Source organism: Gracilinanus agilis, chromosome 1 (assembly GCF_016433145.1).
Source record: "Gracilinanus agilis isolate LMUSP501 chromosome 1, AgileGrace, whole genome shotgun sequence".
Taxonomy (NCBI): Eukaryota; Metazoa; Chordata; class Mammalia; order Didelphimorphia; family Didelphidae; genus Gracilinanus; species Gracilinanus agilis.
This window is the reverse complement of record NC_058130.1, coordinates 695,308,085-695,331,642: the sequence shown is the minus strand read 5'-3', so window position 1 is coordinate 695,331,642 and position 23,558 is coordinate 695,308,085. Positions and strand designations below refer to the sequence as shown.

Here is a 23,558-nt window from a genome sequence, read left to right as displayed (position 1 = left end):
TGATTACCAGCTTAGCTTACCTACTACTGCTGCCCAGCTGGCATTTAAGTAGCGCCTACTGCATGCAAGGTATTATGCTGGGATACAAAGACAAAAAAGAAAACAGTCTTTGCCTTCAAGGAAGCTGCATTTTACTAGGACAAAATATATAAAAGATGGAAAAGAACCAGGAGAAAAAGATAACATTGTTAAGAAAAACAACTTTGAAAAACTTAAGAACTCTGGTCAAGTGCAGTGAGTGGCCTTGACTTCAGAAGGCTCCTAGTGTAACATGCTCTCCACTTCCTGACAGCAAGGTGATAGGCTCAAGGTGCAGATTATGAAGTATTGGAAGGGGGAATGCCAAAGGAGGAATTTGTTTTGTTCCACTGTATTTGAGTCAGTCAGTATTCATTAAGTGCCTGCTCTATGCCAAGCACTGTGAAAAAGGCAAAAGATAGCTCTCAAGGAGCTCACAGTGTAATGGGGAAAACACCAAGCAAGCAAATAGGTACAAACAAGCTATAAACTGGATAAATAGGAAATATCAACAGAAAGAAGACACTTGATTTAAGAGGGTTTGGGAAAGTCTTTGTAAAAGATTGGATTATAGCTGGAACTTGAAGAGAAAGGAAAAGAGTCAACTTTTGCTCATTGGAAAAATTAAATTAAACTTAAGGGGAAAAATACATAGAAAAATGTATACATAATAATTTGAGGGAAAAGAGGAAAGGCTACCTTTGGGATATCAAAGGAAACAAACATTTACTAAGTGCCAACTATGTGCCAAGAACTGTGCTAATCACTTTACAAATATCTCATCTGACCCCTTCTGCAGCCCTGGGAGATAAATGCTGTTATTATCTCCATTTTGCAGTAAAGGAAACTGAAGCACACAGCAGTTAAAAGGCTTGCCCAAAGTCAAACAATAAGTGTGATGCTGGATTTGACTTCATCTTTATGACTTCAGGCCCAATAAATATACTACGCCACCTAGCAGTCTCTAGGAGGCACTACATGAACTGAGTCTTAAAATGAAGGGAGGAATTCTAAGAGTTATAGGAGGAAATTTATTCTAGTCATGGAAGACAGCCTGAGCCAAAAGCAGGAGATGACAAAAAGGAATAATATAAAATAAAGCAGGAAATGTAAACCAGAACCAAACAATAAAAACCAAAGTAAGACAATAGGAAGCCACTGAAAGTCTTCAGTTAGGGGCACAACATGACAGGTCCTATGATTTAGGAAGATTATTTTGTCAGCATTAAGCTGTCACTTATAAATATGGAAGAAGAACTAAAGAGGGGAAACTAGAAACCTGGACTCCAAGTAAGAGGCAGTTGATCTCATACAGACATAAGGTGGGTGATAAGAGCCTGAAATTGAAAAGTGGCCATGTTAGTGGAAAGAGGGAAATGAATGCAAGACGTGTGGAGATGGAATCATCAGGATTGACAACTGTTTGGACATGGGAGTGAGGGAAAGTAAGGAGTCAAGATTGGCTGACATTGTGAACCTTCGTGACTGGAGATGGTCATATCTTCAGTGAAGAGAAGGAAATTAGGAAGAGAGGGTTTCTGCTTGTTTTGTTTGCCTTCCCTTTGTTACACTGAATATGAGACATCTAGTTGAAAATGTTCTGTGGGCTGTTAGTCATCAATTTATCTATCAGCAAGCATTTACCAAGCAATAGGCCCTGAGAATACAAAGACAAAAAAAAAAAAAAAGTGAAACAATCTCTACACATTCTTTCAAAGAAGACAAGTATGTATCCTCTGTGTGTGTGTATACATGTATGTGTATATATAGAAACATACCTAATACAAAATATATGCAAGGTAGGTAGAAAGGATATTTAGATACTTAAAGTGAGGTGGATCCAGAAGGACTATATAAATTGGTATATAAAGTTGAGCCAATTAATTCCAAACATGAAGGACAGTCAGTGCAAAGACTCAGAGAAGAGATAGGGATTGAAGACCAGAGAAAAGAGTAGTTTGACCAAAACATAGAAAGGAAGCAATGTATAATGAAGCAGGAGAAAGTTTGAGGTTAGACTATTGAGGGATTTTAAAGCTAAATGGAGTTGTCCTAGAGATGTTGGGGAGACACTGGAGTTTACTGAGTAGGGGAATGATTAGGTCATATCTGTATTTCAGGAAACTGATGTAGTATGTGGAGGATAGATAGAACTAGGGAGAGGTTTGAAGAAATTACACCATTTAGGTGACCATTGTAATCTGGACCAGGGGTGATAAGGGCCTGGCCTAAGATGGTAACTGTATAAGTAGAGATATGGTTAGATGGAAGAGATGTCATAGAGGTAGAAACGTCAAGATTTGGCAACTGATTGGATTCATGATGTGAGAGTGAAGGAAAACCCTGAGGTCAACCTAAGAGACTAGAAGAATGGTTGTACCTTCAACAAAAATAGTGAAATTTAGTAGAGAGGTGGGTTTGAGGGAAAAGAAAATAAGTTCTCTCTTGGAAATGTTGAATTGTGTGAAATGTTGCCAAGATATCTAGTTTGAAATGTCTACTAAGCAGTTGCTTATGTAGAACTGAAGTTCAGGAGAGAAAACTGGGTCTGGATATAAAAATATGTGAGTCATCAATATAGAGATGATAATTAAACCTATTGGGGCTCTCAGGGTCATAGAGTTCTAGGAGAAGGCGAGGGAAAAATAAAAGAGAAAGGAAGAGAGAAGAGAATATCCTCCTGACAGAACCTTAAGGAACACCTAGTTAGGATATATGATAGGTGATGCAAGATCATCAGAGAGATTAGTGATGGATACAGAAATCTGGTAATTATCTACATTGAGATAATAATATTCATTCTAATGTTGCATCATTTGCTAATTTCATTATTATGCCATCTACTTTTATCCATTCAGCCACTAAAGTGATTTTCCTAAAACCACAGGTCTGATCATGTAACCCCTTTACCCAAACTCCACTGGCTTCCTCTTTCTCTCAAGAAGCACAGTGCCTGACATATGCTACACGCTTAATAAATGTTTATTGATTGATTGAGATTAAATAGAATGGAAACATCACAGATGCTTGAGGTGCTCCACCAAAGACCTTCCAAATTGACATTGAAATATTAATATTTTTGAGGTCCTGCCATTCAACTAACTTTAAATCCTCCTAATTTTACCATTTGTATCTCTAATTTTTCTATCTTTTCCACACAAAAAAAGCCCAAGAGACTATCAAATTCTCATTAAAAGCTAGGTAAAGTAAACCAACATTAATTAAATCTGGTAAACCTGTCATAGAAGAATATGATTAGATAAGATAAAATCAATAAATAAGATTAGAGTCAGTGTTAGTGTGGCATGTTTTTGCTAAAGCCACAATAAATTTGGGACCACCACTCATTTTCAAGAAAGTTGCTCATCATAATTTTATAATATGCTCTAAAATTTTTCCCATGAATTGAAATCCATTTCACTGGACTATAGTTTATAAACTCCATTATTTTCCCTTCTTGAAAATCCAACTTAGGGGCAGCTGGGTAGCATAGTGGATTGAGAGCCAGGCCTAGAGACAGGAGGTCCTAGGTTCAAATCCGGCCTCAGACACTTCCCAGCTGTGTGACCCTGGGCAAGTCACTTGACCCCCATTACCTACCCTTACCAATCTTCCACCTATAAGTCAATACACAGAAGTTAAGGGTTTAAAATTAAAAAAAAAAAAAAAATCCAACCTACATTTACCTTTCACCATTACTATAACACCTTTTTCACTCTCAGTAAATGTTTAAAGAGCATTAGAAGTGGCTCAAGTTGAAATCACATCTGCCATTCCTCTCAAGACAGTAAAATACAGTTTACATGGGCCGGGTGATATGAATATATCAGTAATAATAGTTTACATTTATATATTGTTGTAAGGTTCGTACAACCTCATTAGGTTGGTGTTATTACAAGCTTCATTTTACAAATGAAGAAAAAAGCTGAGAAAGTTAAATGACTTGCCCAGACTTTCACAACTAATAAGAATCTGAGGCAGGATTCAAACTCAGGTCTACCTTACTTCAAGACCATTATTCTAATCCACTAGACCAGTGGTGGTCAAACTTTTTAAAGAGGGGGCCAAAGGAAAGGAGATGCTCATCTGTCAGTCTATTTCTAAGGCAACTCTTTCGAAGTTTCATTGTATTGTGTCCTACTCATTGTATTTGTCAGATTAGGAATAATGTCATGGGAGGCAGGATAGAACATTTCAGGGGGCCGCATCTGGTCCATAGGCCATAGTTTGCCCATCACTGCACTAGGCCAACTAAGCAGCCTTCTGCATCAGGGCATCAGCCCTTTCTTACTGTCCTTATCTCTCTTGACTATCAGCTCCCTATTAGCCATTTTTGTTCTGACCTTTCCAATCCAAAGGTTACTCTCTGTAGAAAAAAACAAATGTAAAATTGAATTTGACTAGTTAGTTCTGCCTTGTCTCAATTATGCATTATCATCATTCCATTAAACATGTTTCTTCAATGTAACTTTTTCAGTTTTTAGCTTTCTTCACCAGCCTCATTTCATTCTGAGCTTTAACACTCCTCATACAATTTCATGTTGCATAGAATCATGCAACACTTGTATATCTATCTTCTTTTACAAATCCTGGTTTCTGTCTTCTGTACATGCCCTTTTTTTTCCTATCAAAATTGACTGGTGAGTTCTCGGTGTTTCCACATCATTCTTTTCAGACTATTTCTGGTTTTGCTCCTTATCAGAATTTATTCTTTATCTTTAGAACGTTGTCATAGAGAGCTTCCCATCCCTCTTAGGATAAATTTTCCTTTGGAATTTTAGTCCATAAGATCATACCTATCCTTCCTCAGAGCCCTTTGAAATCTCATCTTCCTTGTTTGGCATAATCAGACACTGAATATGATTTCCCCTTCTTGGTCTTCCACCTTTTGAAGGATAAAATTATTCTAGTCACCACAGTTCACAGCTTTGTCATCCTTGAGTCTCCATTTTCCTTCACACATCTACCCTGTCCATTCAGTGGTTTGAGTGATTAACTTTTTTACAAGAAGTCTAATTAGCATATCAATTATTTAGTACATTACAGTTATAGGTTACTTTAAACCATTATATTTCTTTTGTACCATCTTATTTCACTTAATGTACACAGCTGCCCTCTGAGGTAAGCATTACAAGGATTGGCATTCCAGTTTTATTGTTGAACAAATTGAAACCCAAAGAAAGTAGCAAATGAAAGAGCCAGACCCAAAGCTAAGTCTTTTGATTCCTGCTTATCAATTTAATATTCATAATCATGATCATTAGAGATAATAAACTTAAAAAAAATAGCAAAATAAATTTGATCATGGAAATCAGTATTCAATATTACACTAGTTCTAGTCAAGATTTAAATATTTTTTATTTACATATTAGGCTCTCCAGTTGGGGGAAATTCTAGGCTCTCTATAATTTTTTCTTTCATAAAATGTATGTTTAGAGAGGTTTTGTTTTTTTTCTAAACACCAAAATTAGAAGCCTCTAACACAAATAAAAAGACAAGTCTTTGATCCCTTCCAGAACTAAAATCCTCTCATGATATTGGGCCACATTAAGAAGCATAGTCTCCAAGTGGAAGGTAAAACTGCCCTAGTCATATTTTATCCAAAACATTGATTTGGGTTCTGTGTGCCACAGTTAGGAAGGACATTGATTAGTTAGAAGGTATATAAAAAATTGCAACTAGAATGGAGGGGAATTCTGAGATGACACAAGAGAACTGGTTGAATAACTAGGCTCAGACCTAGTTAGCCCTGAGATCAGAACACTCAGGGAGAACCAAACAGGATAGCTCTTTTCAAGTACTTGAAGGGCTATCACTTGGAAACTGGATTGGATTTACTTTTCTGCTTAGCCTCAAAGGGCAGAACTAAGATTGATTCAAGCAATCCAAAAGTGAAATGGATTGCCCCAGGATGTAGTTGTATCATCCCTAAATTCTCTAAATTCCTGTGACTCCCTATCACCTTTAAGATGAACCAAAGCCCTTCATAATTTAGCTCCCTGCCTTTCTAGGCTTCATAAACCCATCACCCATTCAGTATGCTTTTCCATCCAGTGATATACTAGCCTGCTGGCTATTCCACAAACAAGATACTCCATCTCTTGGCTCTTGAGGCATTTTCTCTGATTGTCCCCCAGATTTGCAATGTTCTCTTCATCTCCACCTCTAGCTTTCCTGGCTTCTTTCAAGTCCCAGGCAAAATTCTGTCTTTGAAAAGCTTTCCTGATGCTCTTTAGTGGTAGTGCCTTTCCTCTATTGATACTTTCAATTTATCCTGTCTGTCTCTTGTTTTTACATGTTTTCAAGTAAACAGTGAGCTCCTTGAGAGCAGGCTTCTCTTTGTAACCCCAGTGCTTAACACAGTGCCTGGCAGTTAGAAGGGGATTAATAAATGCTTACTAACTGGCTAAGTCAGTTTGCCCCCATTACAAGTCTTCCCACAGAGACCATGTGATTGTTGGTCAAGTATACTGTAGTGGAGATCTTTCTTTGGGTAGGGATTGAAATAGATGGTTCATAAGGTCTCTTCCAACTCTGAAAGCCTGTGCTTTTCTTGTGTGTGCTCCAAGCCTAGAACCCATTATCCCAGAAATGGTTTTGTTATAGCTTTTCTTTAGTTATATTTGTTTTTGTGCTTTTAATCAGCCTTGTGCTTCCTTCTTCCCTAAAATGTTATGTAAACCAACTTGTTCATTCTGGCCATTGAAAGCTTGTTTACTTGAAGAACCTAGAGGAAGATTAGTTCCAGCTTTTTTATGAGCTTTCTGGATCCTGGGTGTAATTTTTCAATGAAATTAGCCTCATTTGCCATTTTACCAAAACAGCTAAGTTCATGTAAGCTTACTCCTAGCTAGGAACAGCAACGAATGTGCCATATTTCTAATCTTAAGCTCAGAATTTTTCTCTTGTTAGAAAGAAAACACATCCTCTGTGAAAGTGCTTGGCTGCCACTAAGTGAAATAAAATGACAATTTTCCCGTGATGTTGTGTTGGGACAATGATGTAGTCAGCATTTGTGTCAGCATGCCTGAGCAGGCAGTGATTAGGGCACTTTGCAATGTTTATATTGCTGCATTTTGAATATATTTCTAAAACTGGGCAAATTCAGTTAATTTGGTTCACAAGTTTATTTTCCTGACTCCAGGAACATTTAATACACAGGTATTTATTTCACTTTTGCATAATGGTTTGTAAAACAGAAAGTGAAACTGTGGGGTTTTCTCTTCCTTTAGAAACCTGATGTGAGGCTCTCTCGAGGCAGCATTGACAGAGAGGATGGAAGTCTTCAGGGTTCGGTAAGCAAATACAAGAAGAGTCTTTGACTTATTTTTTTAAATTTCTAGTTTTTATAAAGTCTGCCACATAAAATTCCCAACATTGTCAGGATTTGTAATATGAGGCCACGAATGTACATGCTTTGGAATGAAAGTTTCTTCAGAGGCCAAAATAATTGAAAATTCTGAATTTTCATACAAAACTAAAGAAATGTAGTTTGCAATGTATTAACATGAGAGCCTTTTAACAAAAACAATAAACTGGTTTCTTTGTGCCTTAATAAAATATGCACTCTGCATGTAGTTCCTGATTTTGTGTAGAAAGTTGTATGGCATTTACTCAAATTTCCTGTTACTGTGAAATCATAAGAGCTCCCAGCATTTTGATTTTATGTTTAAACAGCATCAAAAATAAAACTTGTTCACGTAGTGTTTTTCCCTCTTGGAATTCCTCTAAGAGATAACTAAAATTCTCCTTATGAGAAAAGTTTTGAGGTAATTTCAAATTTGCTTCTCATCTGGTAGAAATACCGATTTTTATAGTAATGAAAGATTGTTCATTTCCATAAACAGATGCATAGTATAATGCAGGGTTGCTGCAAGAATCTCTTGCATTTGCAAAACCAACAGAAGCAACCCTGACAGTTGGGGACAGAATGTTGACCCAGCCTGACCAGTGGTCTCAAGGCAAAAACCGTTGGAGCCTGAGACTATAAATATTCCTGCAGAACCAACTGTGGGCTTTGGGCTTTTGGCTTTGGGCTTTTGGGCTGATTTCCCTTGACATCTCCCTTGACATCCTGCTATCCCTGGATCTCCCCATTGGGCCCTGGGAGGAGGGAATTTTGGTGGGTGGAGATCAGGGGAACTAGCTTCTATAGGCAGGCAGGGACAACCTTAAACTAAGCCATCACTTCATTTAGTAATCTGCTAGACCTTATTACATCAGGGCAGTGAAATTTATCCCTGGCTGAGGGCTGGCTCCCTCAGCCTGACTTCTACCTTCTGTGACCCCTCTCTCCCCCCCACCCCTACCCCCCAGCACTGGCTTCAACCCTAGCAACAGTTCCAGACCCTAACCCTCCTCCCTCAGCTTACCCTTGGCTTTAATAAACCCCTTTGGCATTTATTCAAAGAACTTCTGGTGATTCATTATACCAACAACTAGGGCAAATGCTGAAGAGGGAAAGAATAACTTTCCTTTATTTCCTGAGGGCTAAACCAGGCCTCTAACTTGGTCAGGAAGTGAACCAGCTTTCACTTCCTGGGGCTTGGAGTTTCTCTCCAGAAGGGAGGGGCTCTTTACTCCTCCCCTAAAGGGAGTTTGAAGACAGCAGGGAAGTTGACTAAAACATTTCAGACAGGCTCACACAACCTCTGGCTGACCCAAATTATCCTGTACTAAAAAGATAGCCTCCCTACCTAAAAGACTCAACTGAGACCACCCAGTGCCCTCAAATACAAGCCTTCTATTAGCCTCTTCATTAGCAGCATCATATTCCCATATTACAATAGTCAACTGTACACATGTATCCTTTCTTTCTAATAAAAAAGCGAATTTGCCTTGCTCTGGTCCAGTAATTGCTTTATTCAGAGTCCCAGAGAAGATATCAGAATCAAAATAAATCAATGTACTTGGACAAATATTTTATATATATATATATATGGATATGGCTATATGTGTATACATTTTTATTGAATTACTTTTGACCATTATTACTGAGCAACTTTAATACAAACTGCAGCTTTTTAAAAACTGCTCTATTGTAATTGCAGCACTACAAATAAAAGCAGATTGCCCTAAAGTACATGTTATTTACCACTGAGTATTTTAATAGGATATTTTGATATTTCTTATGTATTTGTTCTGTGACTTCACTTTCCCACAGCATATCTCCTCTCCATTTTAGTGTTTCTTTATATTCCACTGATTTGAGATCAGTCCAAACAAGCATTTATTAAATGCTTACCTTGTGCTAAGTTCTGGGAATATAAAGAAAGCACAAACATAATAACTGCCCTCAAGGACCTCCTATTGTAATGAAGGACACAACTTACAAATAACAATGTACAGACAAAATACAGACAGTAAGTGTAAATGGGAGGTAAAAAGGCAGTAGCTGTTGAGAGAACAATGAGAGACCTCTTGCAGAATGTGACATTTCATCTGAATCTTCATGAAAGTCAGGGAAGCCAAGAGGCAACAGAGAAAAAAGAAAGCATTCCATTAATGAAGGATGGCCAGTCAAAAGGCTTGGAGTTGGAAGTGTGAAGTGTCATATTTAGGGTATAGTAAACAGGCCAATATAGCTCACTTATAGAGAAAACATAATTGATAGCTTCCATTATACAAAGTATACTCATGTGGGAAAAGGGAAGGGTTTCATTTTCACCACAGAGAACAGAAATGACAAATAAGGGAAAGTTTAGAAAGGCAGATTTCAGTTTCATCAACAAATGAGAGCTGCCCAGAAATTAGATGAGTGAATTCCTGGTCAATCAGTAAAAATAAAGACTGAATAATCCCTTGTGAGGTTTACTGTAAATCAAATTCATGTTTTCAAGTAAGAATGACTGGATTCTCTCTAAAATCCCCCTCTTACTTTGTGTTTCCATGAACATACTTCCATAATAACCTGCTGGTTGACTGCTTCATTGGCCAACATCATATAAATAGTAAGTGAAAAGACATAGATCCTCAGATTCCAAATCCAACTGGCACAACCTACAAGCTACTTACTAACAGTTGATTAAAGCAGTTAATTCCACTGTTGTGTGTGCGTAAAGAAAAATAATACAGGGTTTAAAAGATATCAGCTGAATTGTCCAAGTGGCACAATGGATAGAGCCCTGAGTCAGGAAGACTCATCTTCCTGTGTTCAAATGTAGCCTCAGACACTTACAAGCTGAGTGACCCTGACCAAGGCACTTAACTGTTTGACTCAGTTTCTTCATCTATAAAATGAGCTGGAGAAGGAAATGGCAAAACACTCCAGTATATTAGTCAAGAAACCTCCAAATGGGATCATAAAGAGTTGGACTTGACAGGAAAGCAACTAAACAACAATTGAATTGTCTATATTTATAACATAAAAAAGTAAAAGGGGCCAATTTAAATTCACTTATTTAACTATTTAATAAGAAACAGTAAAAATACTGAAGTTGAGAAAAAGACTATGAAATTTTTTTAGGACTATCACTTAAGAACTCTTTTACAGATGTTTTACTAGAAAGGAGGCCAGAGAAGTCATTGTCTTTAGCTAATTTTAAATAATAACTCACCTGTGAAATGCTGACTCAGAATTTTAAAGTTTGTTTTGTAAAATTTTGGTTTTGTTTTTATTCTTACTATAGGAGGCTAACATAGGTGTCCGGTGTATTTCAAAATATCTTAATAATCAGTCCTATGCCAATGAAGAAATTATAAAGGCATTAGATCTTTATGAAGTAGTTTGCTAACAGAAACCTCATTATGCAGAATTGCTATTCTTAAAGTGTTGAGGAATCAGTGATATATAGTAACCATCTTGAATTAAATTTTGCTTTCCAAAGAATGAATTGAGTCAGCTATTGCTTGATACCTCTATATCCATATAAGGCTTCCTTATATTTTTAGGAAGATAATTTTTCCTGTCATACAAAAAGTTGTAAAGCTCACCAATAAGCATATTAGTGGTTGAAAAGGAGGCCCAAAAAAGGGGGTATGGCTAGGTACTGATTCTGTGCTAGACACTGGGCTAAGTACTTTATAAATATTATTTCATTTGATCCCTTCAGTAAGGCACATTTAAGAAGGACAGCTCTACCACAGAATGAAGGTCCTGAGTTGTTTGAACATTGGTTTTCTTGTGCCTGCCACATAATTGAGAACTGATTCTACTAACCCTCAGAACAAATAAATGCCAGAATTTGATTAAATGGTGAATTAAGGACCTTTACAATGAATGGTTGGGAAGCAAATTAGATAATTTTTTAAAGAATGTAAGGGAGTTAATTAGGAAAGTTCTGGATCATTTTGTTGAATTTTCCATTCAATCTGTTGAAATTACAGGCAGGGGCTTTTTTGAGTAGTAACTCTTATTCTCTGGAATACTAGTCTCTGATCTTTGCATGCACAGGGGCTGTGAGCCAGCACATGCAACTCTCAGCCATGACAGTCTGGTGAGGGGAGGGAGGGAAGGGGATGAAAATCCCTTCTCCCCTTCCCCTTGTGGTACACCTAAAGAAAGGCTCAAAGAAAATTGAAGAAATAGTCCTAAAGAGAGAAGAAAACCAGTCTTTCACATTACTTTCATAGGCACAGAAATAAGTGGCTTTTCCAGTGAATCCATTCTCCTGAGTGCTAGTCATCTAATCATTAGACACTCCCACCCCCTCCTGTAAGCAAGGCACCTGTTCTTCCCTTAAGGAGATGCACCTGGGATGCTTCTCCATAAAATGTCCACGCACTGTAACCTTACCAAAGACTTGGAGTCAGGAAAATATGGGCTCAGATATCTCTACAGAGTAGTGGCATGATTCTGGGTAAGTCATTTAATCTCTCTAGACTTCAGTTTCCTCCTCTCACCAAGAGAGGGAGTTGGACTGACATCTTTCAGCTCTGAATCTTTGATCTCCAGATCTGCTCCCACTTCCAAACTCTAAGCTTTTTGTGACATTTTTTAAACCCTTACTTTGCATCTTAGAACAATACTAAGTATTGGTTCCATGGCAGAAGAATAGTAAGGGGTAGGCAGTTAGGGTTAAGTGACCTGTCCAGGGTCACACAGCTGAGAAGTGTCTAAGGCCAGATTTGAACTCAGGACCCCCACTTCTAAAGGCCCAACTCTATCCACTGAGCCACCTTGATGACCCTTTTTGTGACTTTTTTAATGGGTTTATACATTGTAAACAAAATGTGCACTGAACCTTTTTTTTTCTCCACAGACTGGTAACCAGCACATATATCAGCCTGTGGGTAAGCCAGGTAAGATCAGATATATCTTCATATATTTTTTATAATCTTGGGAGATGTAATTAACCTTATCATGCAAGGTTTCTAGAAAATGGGCAAGGTGTTATCTGATAGATTGATGTCAAGATTTTAAATGCCCTAGCTTTGCTTTCTCCCCTTTCCACAAGTCCCTTAGCAGATCTAATGGTTCATGACAGATTCCCCTCCTCACTAGTACTCGTAAGAACCTTAAAAAATCTGGATCATCAAAAAATGTAATCAGTGTCTGTGCTGCACACAGAGAACAACCACCTCAACAGAATGTCATCCTCAAGATCAGTTTCGGATTGTGATACACTCCAGAGTGTTGCTAGCGTTGGCTTTTATTTAGATATACTGCTATGGATGCATGATCTCCTCAACCACTACCTCCACCACTGGCGTATATCGCAACCATCCTTGTTTTCTCATCTTACAGGATTTGTAGACATATATAATAATAAATCATTTCATCTAACTAGATCACGCAGCTCCACCAAAGAAACCCCCTCGCCCAGGAGCACCCAGCCATCTGGGAAGTCTTGCGAGCCTCAGCAGCCCCGTGGATAGCTATAATGAGGGAGTGAAGGTAGGTCTCTCCAAACCGTTATAGTATATATGGTTTATACCACAGAAAGAGTTTCTTGTCCATACCACATTCATGATACAGCAATCAAAGATCTCTCAAGTGTTATCTGTGTGTAGAGCACACAGGAAGGTATCGAGTTCAGCTGAGATCCAGGCCATTTTTAAGCTCACAGTACAGTGGGGAGAGAAGACATCAAGCCAGACACAATATTATAGGATAACTGTAGTTTAGTAGAGATTTCCAAAATACAGCACCATATCAGATCTGAATGGGAAGTTCATTACCTCTACTAGGAGGAAAAAAAAATAGATCCAGTAAAATTTCTAGAAGAAAGTAGCATTTGAATTGGTCTTTCAGTAGATAGGAATTCCATAGACAAGGAAGAAGGATGGGAATATGGATCAGAAGGCTATCCCAAGCCTAGGAAGCAGTATGAGCAAAGATAGGGGAATATTTAAAAACGCAACAAAATGTATTTGGTGAGCAAAGCATGATGGTTCAGATTGGCTGGAACATGGGGAGTTAATATCAATAGGAGAGGAGGTTAAAAAAGGTAAAATAGTATATCACAAAGGGCCTTAAATGCCAGTCATGGGTATATAAAAGCCAGGGTTGTAGCTGGGACGTTCATTCCTTAAGTCAGTGCTGAAGGGGGTGGGGGGGGGGAAGGGTAATGGTTATAGTTTTGTAAGATAAGCAGCTCACTAACTCCAGCTCTGACAACACTTTAATCAAGTATTTGTCCAATGGAGGATAAACATTTTAAAATATTATATGTTTTATGGTTTAATGTGATTGAAGTATTGTAGTTTTTCTGAAAGCATCTCTCCCCTTTCCCAGTGAGTCATCTTGTTTATTCATTAAAATGCAGAGCCAACTTAGCTGCTTCTAGTCTTGAAGAACAAACTGGAATGCCTGAGACATGAGATATTCTCTAGGCTTACTGACTCCAGGAATCCAAGAAACTAAAATTATTTTTCTATTTAAAGTCAAAGTACCACTTATTAAAATAAAGAAGTATATATTAAACATGTCAGTTCTTCAGATATTCAGCATGTAAATAAATTTTTTTATTCATCAAATAAAAATTCCTAACACATCTTTTATTTGGCAGTGATACATACATTTATCTTAAGCTGGATATTCAGAGTTCTTTGGGGTTTTTATTGCTTAAAATTGAGTTTCTGATATCATTAGTTAGCAAAGACAATCTTGGACTTTTGTATCTTTAACCAGAGCTCTGAAGTGGCCGTCTGTCATCCATGCAAGTATAATTTTTTTAATAAAAGGTCAACAAAAAAGCAAAAGCATTGAGATATTTTTGATGGTTATTATAACAAGCTATAACGATCCAATTCAGTGAACCCTTACTTAAAGAGAAAAAGAACTTTAGTAATAAATCTACAGCTAGGATTCTGTGTTCTCACAAGTCATAGTACAAATAAGATCCATGAAAAAGATTATTTAACTATTACATGATTACTTTGAAATGTCTACAGTTCCATTTGTTTAATTAAGTGCTCTTCCCTCTGATATTGGGTACAGTTCCTATACACTGCATAAATAATTGTGTTAGCCCCCAAAATTAACTTTACTAGTTCTCAGAAGACAGACACACTAATCCACCAGTGCTCAAGGATTTTTCATTTGGCAAGAAAGGCTTTTATTCTACCAGCAATAGCCCTTGAGAGCCCAGTGCCTCTTCTGTTCCATGATGAGATATCAGAAGAAGTCCTGATGCATAATTTTCTAAGTAACATAATAAACCTTATTAAGAAAATAAGATGATTGTTTAAAACATAGGTGGTATCAATTTTTGAGTAATGAATCATTTTCACAAACAGTAAATGATCATTTGTCTCTTAGACCCCATTTTGTGTTAGTCCAGGTACAAATTCTGACCTGAAAAAGAAAGTGAAATTTTCATAAGTAGCTTCTTAGCTCAGAAATTTGGAAATGATACATTCACTCAAATAGTTTTGAGCCCCAAATCTTTCTAGTTTCTTCTTTGAGGACTTTATTTTTGGATTCTGAAATTATTTGTATCTCACATCAGCACAAGTAAAGATAGCCATGTGTGCACAGTGTAGTGGTTCAGAGTAAAATGCAAGCAGGAATTTTCCAAGTTGCCGACCCTTAGAAAGTACAGAATCCAATTAGAACATATGTTACAGCCTACAACTTTGTGTTCCAGAATTTCCCCATCACTAGTGAAGTAGGATTTAAGTTCCAGGAATTATCTTTAGATTTCATGCAAACACATACCCCTCCCCTCGCAGTCCTCCAAGGACTGTCCTGCTACTCATGGGTCACCGTGGAGAAGTCTCATCACGTAGTGGCCAACTACTGATCAGTCCCCAAAGGAATACAAACTTCAGACTTCATGCAAACAAATACCACCTTCCCTCTCTCAGCATGCACATACATTCTTGTGCATTTGTCTAGTCCTTCTGCCCAGAAATGACCTATTTCCCTGTAGAAACTTGCACCCTCATCAGGAAGCGTTTCAAATATCCTGGAAATTAAATGGTCAAATATTACTACCAACTTAAAATAAAAAGCCCATTCTGTGGTCCACAGTGCACGGTTTGTAATAGCTAGACGGAAACAACACTTAGAAATTGGACTGGAAGAAATTTGAAACTCTTTTAAGTTAGGAATCTCTGAGATTCATGCACCAGAAACTTCACTTTGTAAAGTAACCTGCAGAAGGGAGAATTCTTTCTACATTAATTTATTCTTGTCTATTTAGTTATAGGAACATAGTCCTTGTATTTCACTATAGAAATACCAAATGAAAAAATAAATTCTGTTGAAAGGACTATTGGCTGCTTCCTTTTTAAGGTTATAGAACCCAGTCACTGAAAACACTCTGAAAGAAGTTAAATATCCTCAAACAGGAGACTTGAATCTAGGAATATAGCTAGTTGCATTTATGAAACTGGGAACCATCTTTTATCAGTCCTTCTGTCTCCATCAGTGTTTAACATAGGCATTACCCATCGTGGAGGCTTAACGTTGGTCAATTCAATTAATGAGTGAGTGAATAAATCCAGCTTTAAATGAGGTTTTCTAAGCTCCTACAAGGGTTACCAAGTTTTTTTCTGAATGTTTAGGCATTAGATTGGTTTTATCATTGTCAAGTTCTACAATACTTTCTACTTTGAAAAGATGCCTAACTCTGTTGACCTTTTCTTTTTTGCCAGATTGATTTGTTGCTCTCCAGCTTTGCATGTTTTTTTCCGCTGTTTATTTTATACCAAGTGAGCATGGGATGCATGGCATACCTCTTTGACTTAATCTGCTGATATATTGGAACAGATTCACAGGCACCATGCTTCCATAACCAACAGAACAGCATCTAATATGCAGGAGAATCATGAAATGCATCTATGTTGCAGGCTTTTTGAATTAGCTCCTTTTTTGTCCTGCACATGTTTTGTTGTGGGGTTGTTTTCTGCTACATTTATTAATATTGTTTTTCTTTTTTCCCCTTCGTCTGTAAACTCCTTTAACTTTTCCTCACCTTCCGTTCAACAATAGCCATGGAGGGTAAGCACATTATGTATCTGTATGTCTGCTGTTCTCTTCTGTCATATCCATGTTCTCTTTGCATGCAATTATGTAACCCTTTATAAGGAAGAAACAAGTATTACATTTCTTTTCCTTGATCATGGAAACACACTCTAAATTCACAGCCTTTCACTTACAGCATAGCCAAAATCAATGTTTGCATTTTCCCAGAAATAAAATCCAGACATTTTTGCAATAACTGAACCCCTCTTGTCCTCTTATATTTCATAGCAACACTGCCTAACAGCCAAGAACAGAATTAATGCTCTATTGGCATAACACATCCAAATAGTCAAAGAGATTCATTCACAGGGGTATGATTGGAAACGGTTTCATGAATAGACTTATATGAACATGTGGTTCTTGGGTGGTGGCATTTAAAAACATATCATCCTATTTGTGGTAGATTAAAAACTTTATCAAATGGAATTAGTTACTTTTGGACATGGTGCATTCACTTTGTCAACTTTGCAGTGCTCACGTATAGGATGATTACACTGCATTTCAAGATTGAAGGAACCCTGCATGATGTAGGGGAGGAGGCACCAGATCAGCAGGAGTTAAGGAACCTGGGTTTGAATTCCAGCTCCACTGGTCTATGACCATAAAAAAGTCCTCCACTTCCCAGGGCCTTGGTTTCCTCATCTACGAAATTATAGGGTTAAACTTGTTTACTTTTTAAAGTCTCCTACTCCATATTTATCTAGTCCACTCCTTCCCCCATTTTACAAATGAATAAACTGAGGCCCAGAGATGGGAAAAGATCTGCCCAAAATCACACAATGGAAGATAGCAGAGCTGGGATTCCAGCCTGGGTGTTATGACTCCAAAGCCTGTGTTCTTTCCCGTTAGTCATTTCTAGCATACTGTTGTTTTTAATAAATTTGATAACTTTGAAAGCTCTCTGGAGACAGAACATTAGACTTGAAGTCAAGAAACCCAAGTTCAGGTCCTGGCTATATTTGACTTTGGACATATCGCTTATATTCTCACAGCTTATTTCCTTAACTATAAATTAAGGAGATTAAACTAGATGATTTCTGCTTCCAGCTCTAACATTCTGTCATTCTCTGAAATAAATAATCATCTTTTTAAAGAAAATTTCTTCAGATCACCTTTTAATGTACAATAGGAGTACATGTGATTAATATACTAATCATCATCCCACCCCTTCATCCCCACTGCATCAAATTCCTTACATTTAGCTACAGACCCTGGGGGCAGTAGAGCTCAGTTGCGAGGCTACCACTTAAGCAGACCAAGAAAGATTCTTAGAGTAGAAAGTCAGCCCACTAAATCGAACCTATCTGTAATCTGGCGTCTCTTGAGAGATAAATAAAGTGTGCCGATTCTCTTCAAATCGATTGTTTTCTTGGGCATACTTGATCACCTCTTTGAATGACCCTTGAGTTTTTTACAGCTTATGTGATTGTCATTTCTTTCATTAACTGAGCTCAAAGTCAGAAAATGCAAGCTCCGTTGTTTATGGTCTAGATCAGTTGCTTTTAGTGAAATCTTCGAACCAAATGGCCACTGCATTAAACCAAACTTGCTAGTGTTCTTATCTGCTTTGAGCTCTGTTGAAAGTCTATCTTGATTTAATAAAAGTGATGTGACCCCCCTCTGCTGGAGAAACAAGAAATCACTGCCTTTCCTCCTCAGCTGCAGCCCCAGGAAATCAGCCCCCCTCCCACTGCCAATCTGGACCGCTCCAATGACAAAGTCTATGAGAATGTAACTGGCCTGGTGAAAGCTGTAATAGAAATGTCCAGCAAGATCCAGCCCGCGCCTCCAGAGGAATATGTTCCTATGGTAAAGGTAAAAAAACACACTATTCATCTACATATCAATATGTTATACATGTATGTTTGTAACACATTCTGATAATCAACAAAAAGCACTGTGCTGATGTGTTTCTTGGTAGATGGTTTGGGGACTTTTTTCTAGAAAAGGTTCAAGCCGAACTGTGGCAGTTCTGCTTTCAGATCAATAGAAAAACTAGTATTGGGTGAAATATGGAGAGATGCGTGGTAGATGCAATTATTAGGCATGGTTTTTTTATGGCGTCCTTTCCACTTTTCTATAGGTCTTCATCATTATCTTTCATCATCAGCTTTAATATGTTTGTTTTTAGGTCATAAGAAAGGATGAAAATTAAAATGCCTCAGAAGATAAAAAGGGAGGGACAAAACAAGATGTCATTGTTATTATTTTGTTAAATGCAATTTTAAAAGATTTACCATCTAAGGTTATGAATAATTTAAACTGATTACATGTAAGAATCTTTATTTTCTTTATTTGAATACTTCTAACCTAAAAATGAACTGTTTTTTAAATGAGATTAGGTATGAAGATGGTGTTTTGAGTTGTTAGTTAGGAGGTATTAGCACTAATGAGGGTAAGTATGTTTCTGCTTGAATTAAAAGCACTAGGTGTAGGGTCAGAAGACTTGGATGGGTTTCAACACTGCATGTGTCATAAATGAGTAAAGTGACGAGCTACTGAACTCAGTTTCCTTATCTCTAAAATAAGGACAATAACCTCTAGCCTTTATCTCCTATAACCAACAGGATGGTAGTGAGGAGAATGAAGCTCCTAAAGTGGAGTGAAATGCAGGCAGCAAAAAAGAAAGACATGAAAACAGACCACTGAGTTCCTGTTGATACTTTCATTTCACTGCTTCTTGTGATTATTGTCTCTTAGGAAGTTGGCTTGGCCCTAAGAACATTGCTAGCAACAGTGGATGAGACCATTCCTGTGCTCCCGGCAAGCACTCACAGAGAGGTAAGGCAAAGTCTAAGGTACTTATTAGTGGTGCCGGTCACTTCTCCTCAGGATCCTGGCCTTACATTGAATGGAACCGTCCCTGCTTAGCTTCCCCACTAGAGAGGTGCCTCAGGGAACTAAAAACCATGGCAGAAAGTTTTGGATGAGGGAGAAAAGCACATGAATTCAGATCTTTGCCCTGACACTTCCTAGCCATGTGACCCTGAGCAAGTCTGTTAATCCCTCTGTACCTCATCATCTCCTTCTATAAAATGGAGGTGGTATTAGCTATAGCACTGACAGTTGTGAAAATCAAAGAAATACTATTTGCAGACCTCAAAGTGCCTAGTGTAAAGGAGCTTCCCTTTTTATTTTTATTTTCTTTGCCTGTTCTGATTTTGCTATTAGTCACTTGAACCTCCTAAAATACCAGCATTCTCAGATAAAGAGTGATATGAGTCTAGGAGAGAGGACAGAAATTGTTTGAAAGGATTTCACAACCTTTTGTCTTAATGAAATAAGTCAGAAAATCACAAGAAAAGACAGTACAGTGCACAAAAATTTCTCCCAATTTCCTATCTACATTTGAACTGGCTTAAATTGAACAATATCTACCCAGCGAGCCCAGCACATTCCCGTGCTGCTGAGCCCCTCGAAGCTTTAGGGGCAACAACCCACCATGGGGGGAGAAAAGGAGCCTCGTCCCCAACTACCAATAATGAAATGCCCTAGAGAATGGGTCTGCCATTTTGCAGTTCCTGGGAAGCTCAGGGCCTTGTACTCCCTAGGGAGGTCTGCTGGACTCAGTTCCTAGGATAAGGGAATCCCAGAACTGGAGGAGCCCTGACCATTAAGGTAGAGGTGAAGCTCTGTCTCTTCCCTGAGAACATCACTTCCTTTCCCATCACTCTTCATCATCTCACCCCAAATAAGCATCACCAACATGAGTTAATAAAGACTACTTGGGTGTTTCCAAAGTGCATGCTCTCAGCTCTGTATGTAGCCTCATTTCAAGACCTCAGAGCATCCGTGCCTCACCTGGAGTCCCTCAGCCTGTGAGGGGGAGTCTGGATTTGAACCCAGCCCTCCTGGTGCCAAGTGGGGTGCTCTCCCTGGGGCTCGGGGTGTCACTAAGGCACTCCAGTCTCCTTGCCTTGCATGCCGCTCTTTGTTCCATGAAGAGTCTCCTGAAGCTGCTGTTGTGCACCAGAGCTACTCAGGTGAACGTGCATTGGGGGCTGAGAGCTTTGCTTTCTAGTCTGCTGCCTCTGAAGAAGACGTTCAGGTGGGGCCCGGGAGCGGGACGCTGGACAGGCAAGAGCAGGCTGGCTCTGGTCAGTGGGAAAGGGCCCGCCCCGGAGCTCCTAACCCTGAGCCTCACAAGGGATAGCCAGCTGCGATCACTGTTATTAGTTAAGCATCCTCCCCTCCCAAAAGAAGTCTCCAAACTCTTTCCCAAAAGTACATAGAGGAGCAGCTAAGTGACTCAGTAGGTAGAGAGTCAGACCTGGAGACGGGAGGTCCTGGGTTCAAATCCAGCCTCAGCCACTTCCTAGCTGGGTGGCCCTGGGCAAGTCACTTCACCCCCATTGCCTAGCCCTCGCTGCTCTTCTGCCTCAGGGCCAACACTTAATAGTGATTCTGAGTCTGAAGGTAAAGGTTTAGAGGGGAAAAAGCACATAGAGAGTTCGTGGGAAAATGGATTCAAGTTTCTCAAGCACATGGGGCAAAGGGGGAGCCCAGCCCCTAGACAGTGTTTTGCTCTGGTCCTCAAGGCGTTCCCCCAGGAACAGAACTGTTTCACGGGCCTCCTTAGAAACCCTCGAATCTGCCGATCCTCCAGCGTCCTCCCCTGGCCAGAGCGGAGAGCTGGAGAGGAGGCCGAGGCCGGGGCTGCTGCGATTGCCTCCACCCTGGGGAAGGTTACTGGAGAGAAGAGGCGAGAAAGAGAACTCGTAGGGGAGGGAAGGCCCGCCAAGGGCTGGGCGGCATCTAAACGGCTGACCCTGCCCCGGACGGGCTCCTGTCCATAGAAAAATCACTAGAGATTGCCGTTTGCCGTCTGTGCTGTCTTGACCCGAGTTTCTTGTCCTCCAGATCGAGATGGCCCAAAAGCTGTTGAACTCGGACTTGGGGGAGCTGATCAACAAGATGAAACTGGCGCAGCAATACGTCATGACGAGCCTCCAGCAGGAGTACAAAAAGCAGATGCTGACCGCCGCTCACGCCCTGGCTGTGGACGCCAAAAACCTGCTAGACGTCATTGACCAGGCCAGACTGAAAATGCTGGGCCAGGCCAGGCCGCACTGAGCTCTCCGGAGGGTCTCCTCAGAGTCATCTCCCACCTTCCACCAGCAGTGAAGAAGAATCCTGCGTGTTCCTCGGGGTGCTACCGACGCCTGCTCCATCTTGTAGAATGACAGCTGGTACAAAACTGTTGCTCATTTCAAGTTTAACTGCAGACTTTTTTTTGTGGTTCTTTCTTTTTTTTTTTCTTTTTTCTTTTTGATCATGATGTTCAAATGGTCTGGGATCCAGAAATAGGACTTTTTGAGAATGAAGTTTATACACCAAAAGCTCGTAACTCACAAAGAACGGTTTCCTTTTCCATACCATTCTAGAGGATGTGTGTGGCCCGGTGTGGTCAAGGGATTAACATTTTGAAGCTTGACCTGTACAAGCTGTAGACTGGAAAAAAAAAAGAAAAAAAGAAAAAGAAAAAGTATTGTCAAGTGGAGAATTCTGGGAAACCCAAAGGGCTGAGAATTCTTTTGCCTACAGTACAGATATTATCCAGACTGGAATTTTTTAAAATTGAAATACTTTTAAGTTGCAATATGCTAATCCCAATTTACAGAGAAAGAAAATCAAAGCTATATTTTGAAGACTTCAGTCATTTCAGAACAAACTAAAGTTCTTTCCATCTTTCCTGCCTTTTCCTTTCATGTGGATGTGTGAAGCATTTGGTTGGAAAGTAGCTATAGAACACAACTGAAAAAACTCTTCTCTTTTTTCACCAGAATAATGTGCCAGTTTTTTGTAGCAATGTTATTTTCCACGAAAGCAGAAATGCTGCTTTGTACCAGAGCACACTTAAAGTGCATTTGGAAAAGAGGTTCTGTACCCATCCCTGTTCCCCATTTTTATATAATTTATAAAGAAAGATTAAAGCCATGTTGAATATTTTAAAAAGCCGCTGTAGTTAACTAACCCATCATTGTGTGTCCTCCTTCTGGGGAAAGCACTCCCACAGAGTGGTTGTGTTTTCCTTTGTTTTCGAGTTATTCCATCCTTTCTGTTAAATAATAATGAAAAAAACACACTCCCTTTAGTTTGTTGGGGGAAATAAATTATTCTCAGGAAGAATATAATGAACTGTACAGTTACTTTGACCTATTAAAAAGGTGTTACCAGTGAAGTCCATGGTGTAATTTCTTTCCTTTTGGTTCTGCTCCTCAGTGCAGATACTTCTTCATTTTTTTAAGTAGGCTCTTGTTCCATTTTCCCCTCTGGGCATTCTTAAAGATCTTGCCTTGAAAAATGAAACGGCTTCAAATATTTTTGTTTAATACGTCATCAAATTCTAAAATAGTCCTCCAGTCGACATTAGGAAACTTTGGTTAACAATAGGTGAATAAAGCTCTAGCCAAGCAAGATATTTCCATGAGAATTAGGTTTTTTTGGTGGGTTGGGGGAAGATATTTGTTAATATTAAAATCACAAGATCTAACACTGGATGGAAGTGGGTCCGGTCACGATAGCCTTGCATTTAAGAAGTTAGCCTTGAATTTAGAGGAAGAAGATCAGCTTCAAGTCCTCGTTCTTCTATTTACTAGCTTGGTGATCTTGGTCAAACCACTTACTTTCCTTCTATGGGCCTCTGTTTCCCTGTAAAATGAAAGATTTTGATCAGATGATCTCCACTTAATTCCTGTGATTCTAGAATCAGGGACTGCTACATCTTAAGTGAACCATAAGAGCGTGGCCACAAGATGTAGAGTGACCAAATAAAAAGGATTCTTCCTAAGAGAAAGGAAAGACTTTCATCCAGATACGAAAAAATATGGCAAAATCCTTTCCAGTGGCACATACTCTTAACACATTAGCAGTTCCCTCTTAAAGGAAATAGATTCCAACCTTATGGTCCACTACTTCTCTTTAAACAACTATAAAAATGTGTGTTTCTTTTCTGACTTCTCCATTTCATCATTAAGATGAGGATCCCTGGCCCCTAGAGAGTCTCATATGTCTTCAGACAGCCATTAAATGCTTATATTTCGTTGCTGCATTTAAAAATTCCATACTTGGCCTGCTTTGGCTCTGTTTCTGACCTTCATTCCTATCCCTTCATCACTCTCCTTGATTT

The 23,558-nt window shown here is 38.9% G+C and overlaps 1 protein-coding gene across 6 annotated transcripts in view; it reads left to right on the top strand.

Annotated features, from left to right (window-relative positions):
* PTK2 (protein tyrosine kinase 2) overlaps window positions 1-22,610 on the top strand; it is a 410,474-nt gene extending 387,864 nt beyond the window's left edge. For 4 of the 6 annotated variants that reach the window (XM_044669284.1, XM_044669260.1, XM_044669274.1 and 1 more), the window contains 7 exons: window positions 7,251-7,313; window positions 12,219-12,258; window positions 12,747-12,853; window positions 16,397-16,405; window positions 18,089-18,244; window positions 19,130-19,210; window positions 21,290-22,610. In XM_044669284.1, coding sequence (XP_044525219.1) covers window positions 7,251-7,313; window positions 12,219-12,258; window positions 12,747-12,853; window positions 16,397-16,405; window positions 18,089-18,244; window positions 19,130-19,210; window positions 21,290-21,502 — 669 coding nt within the window. In that variant the 3' untranslated portion in view covers window positions 21,503-22,610. The remainder of the gene's footprint in view (window positions 1-7,250; window positions 7,314-12,218; window positions 12,259-12,746; window positions 12,854-16,396; window positions 16,406-18,088; window positions 18,245-19,129; window positions 19,211-21,289) is intronic. The other 2 variants (XM_044669268.1, XM_044669278.1) reach the window with 2 other exon arrangements.
* The last annotated feature ends 948 nt before the right edge of the window (window positions 22,611-23,558 follow it).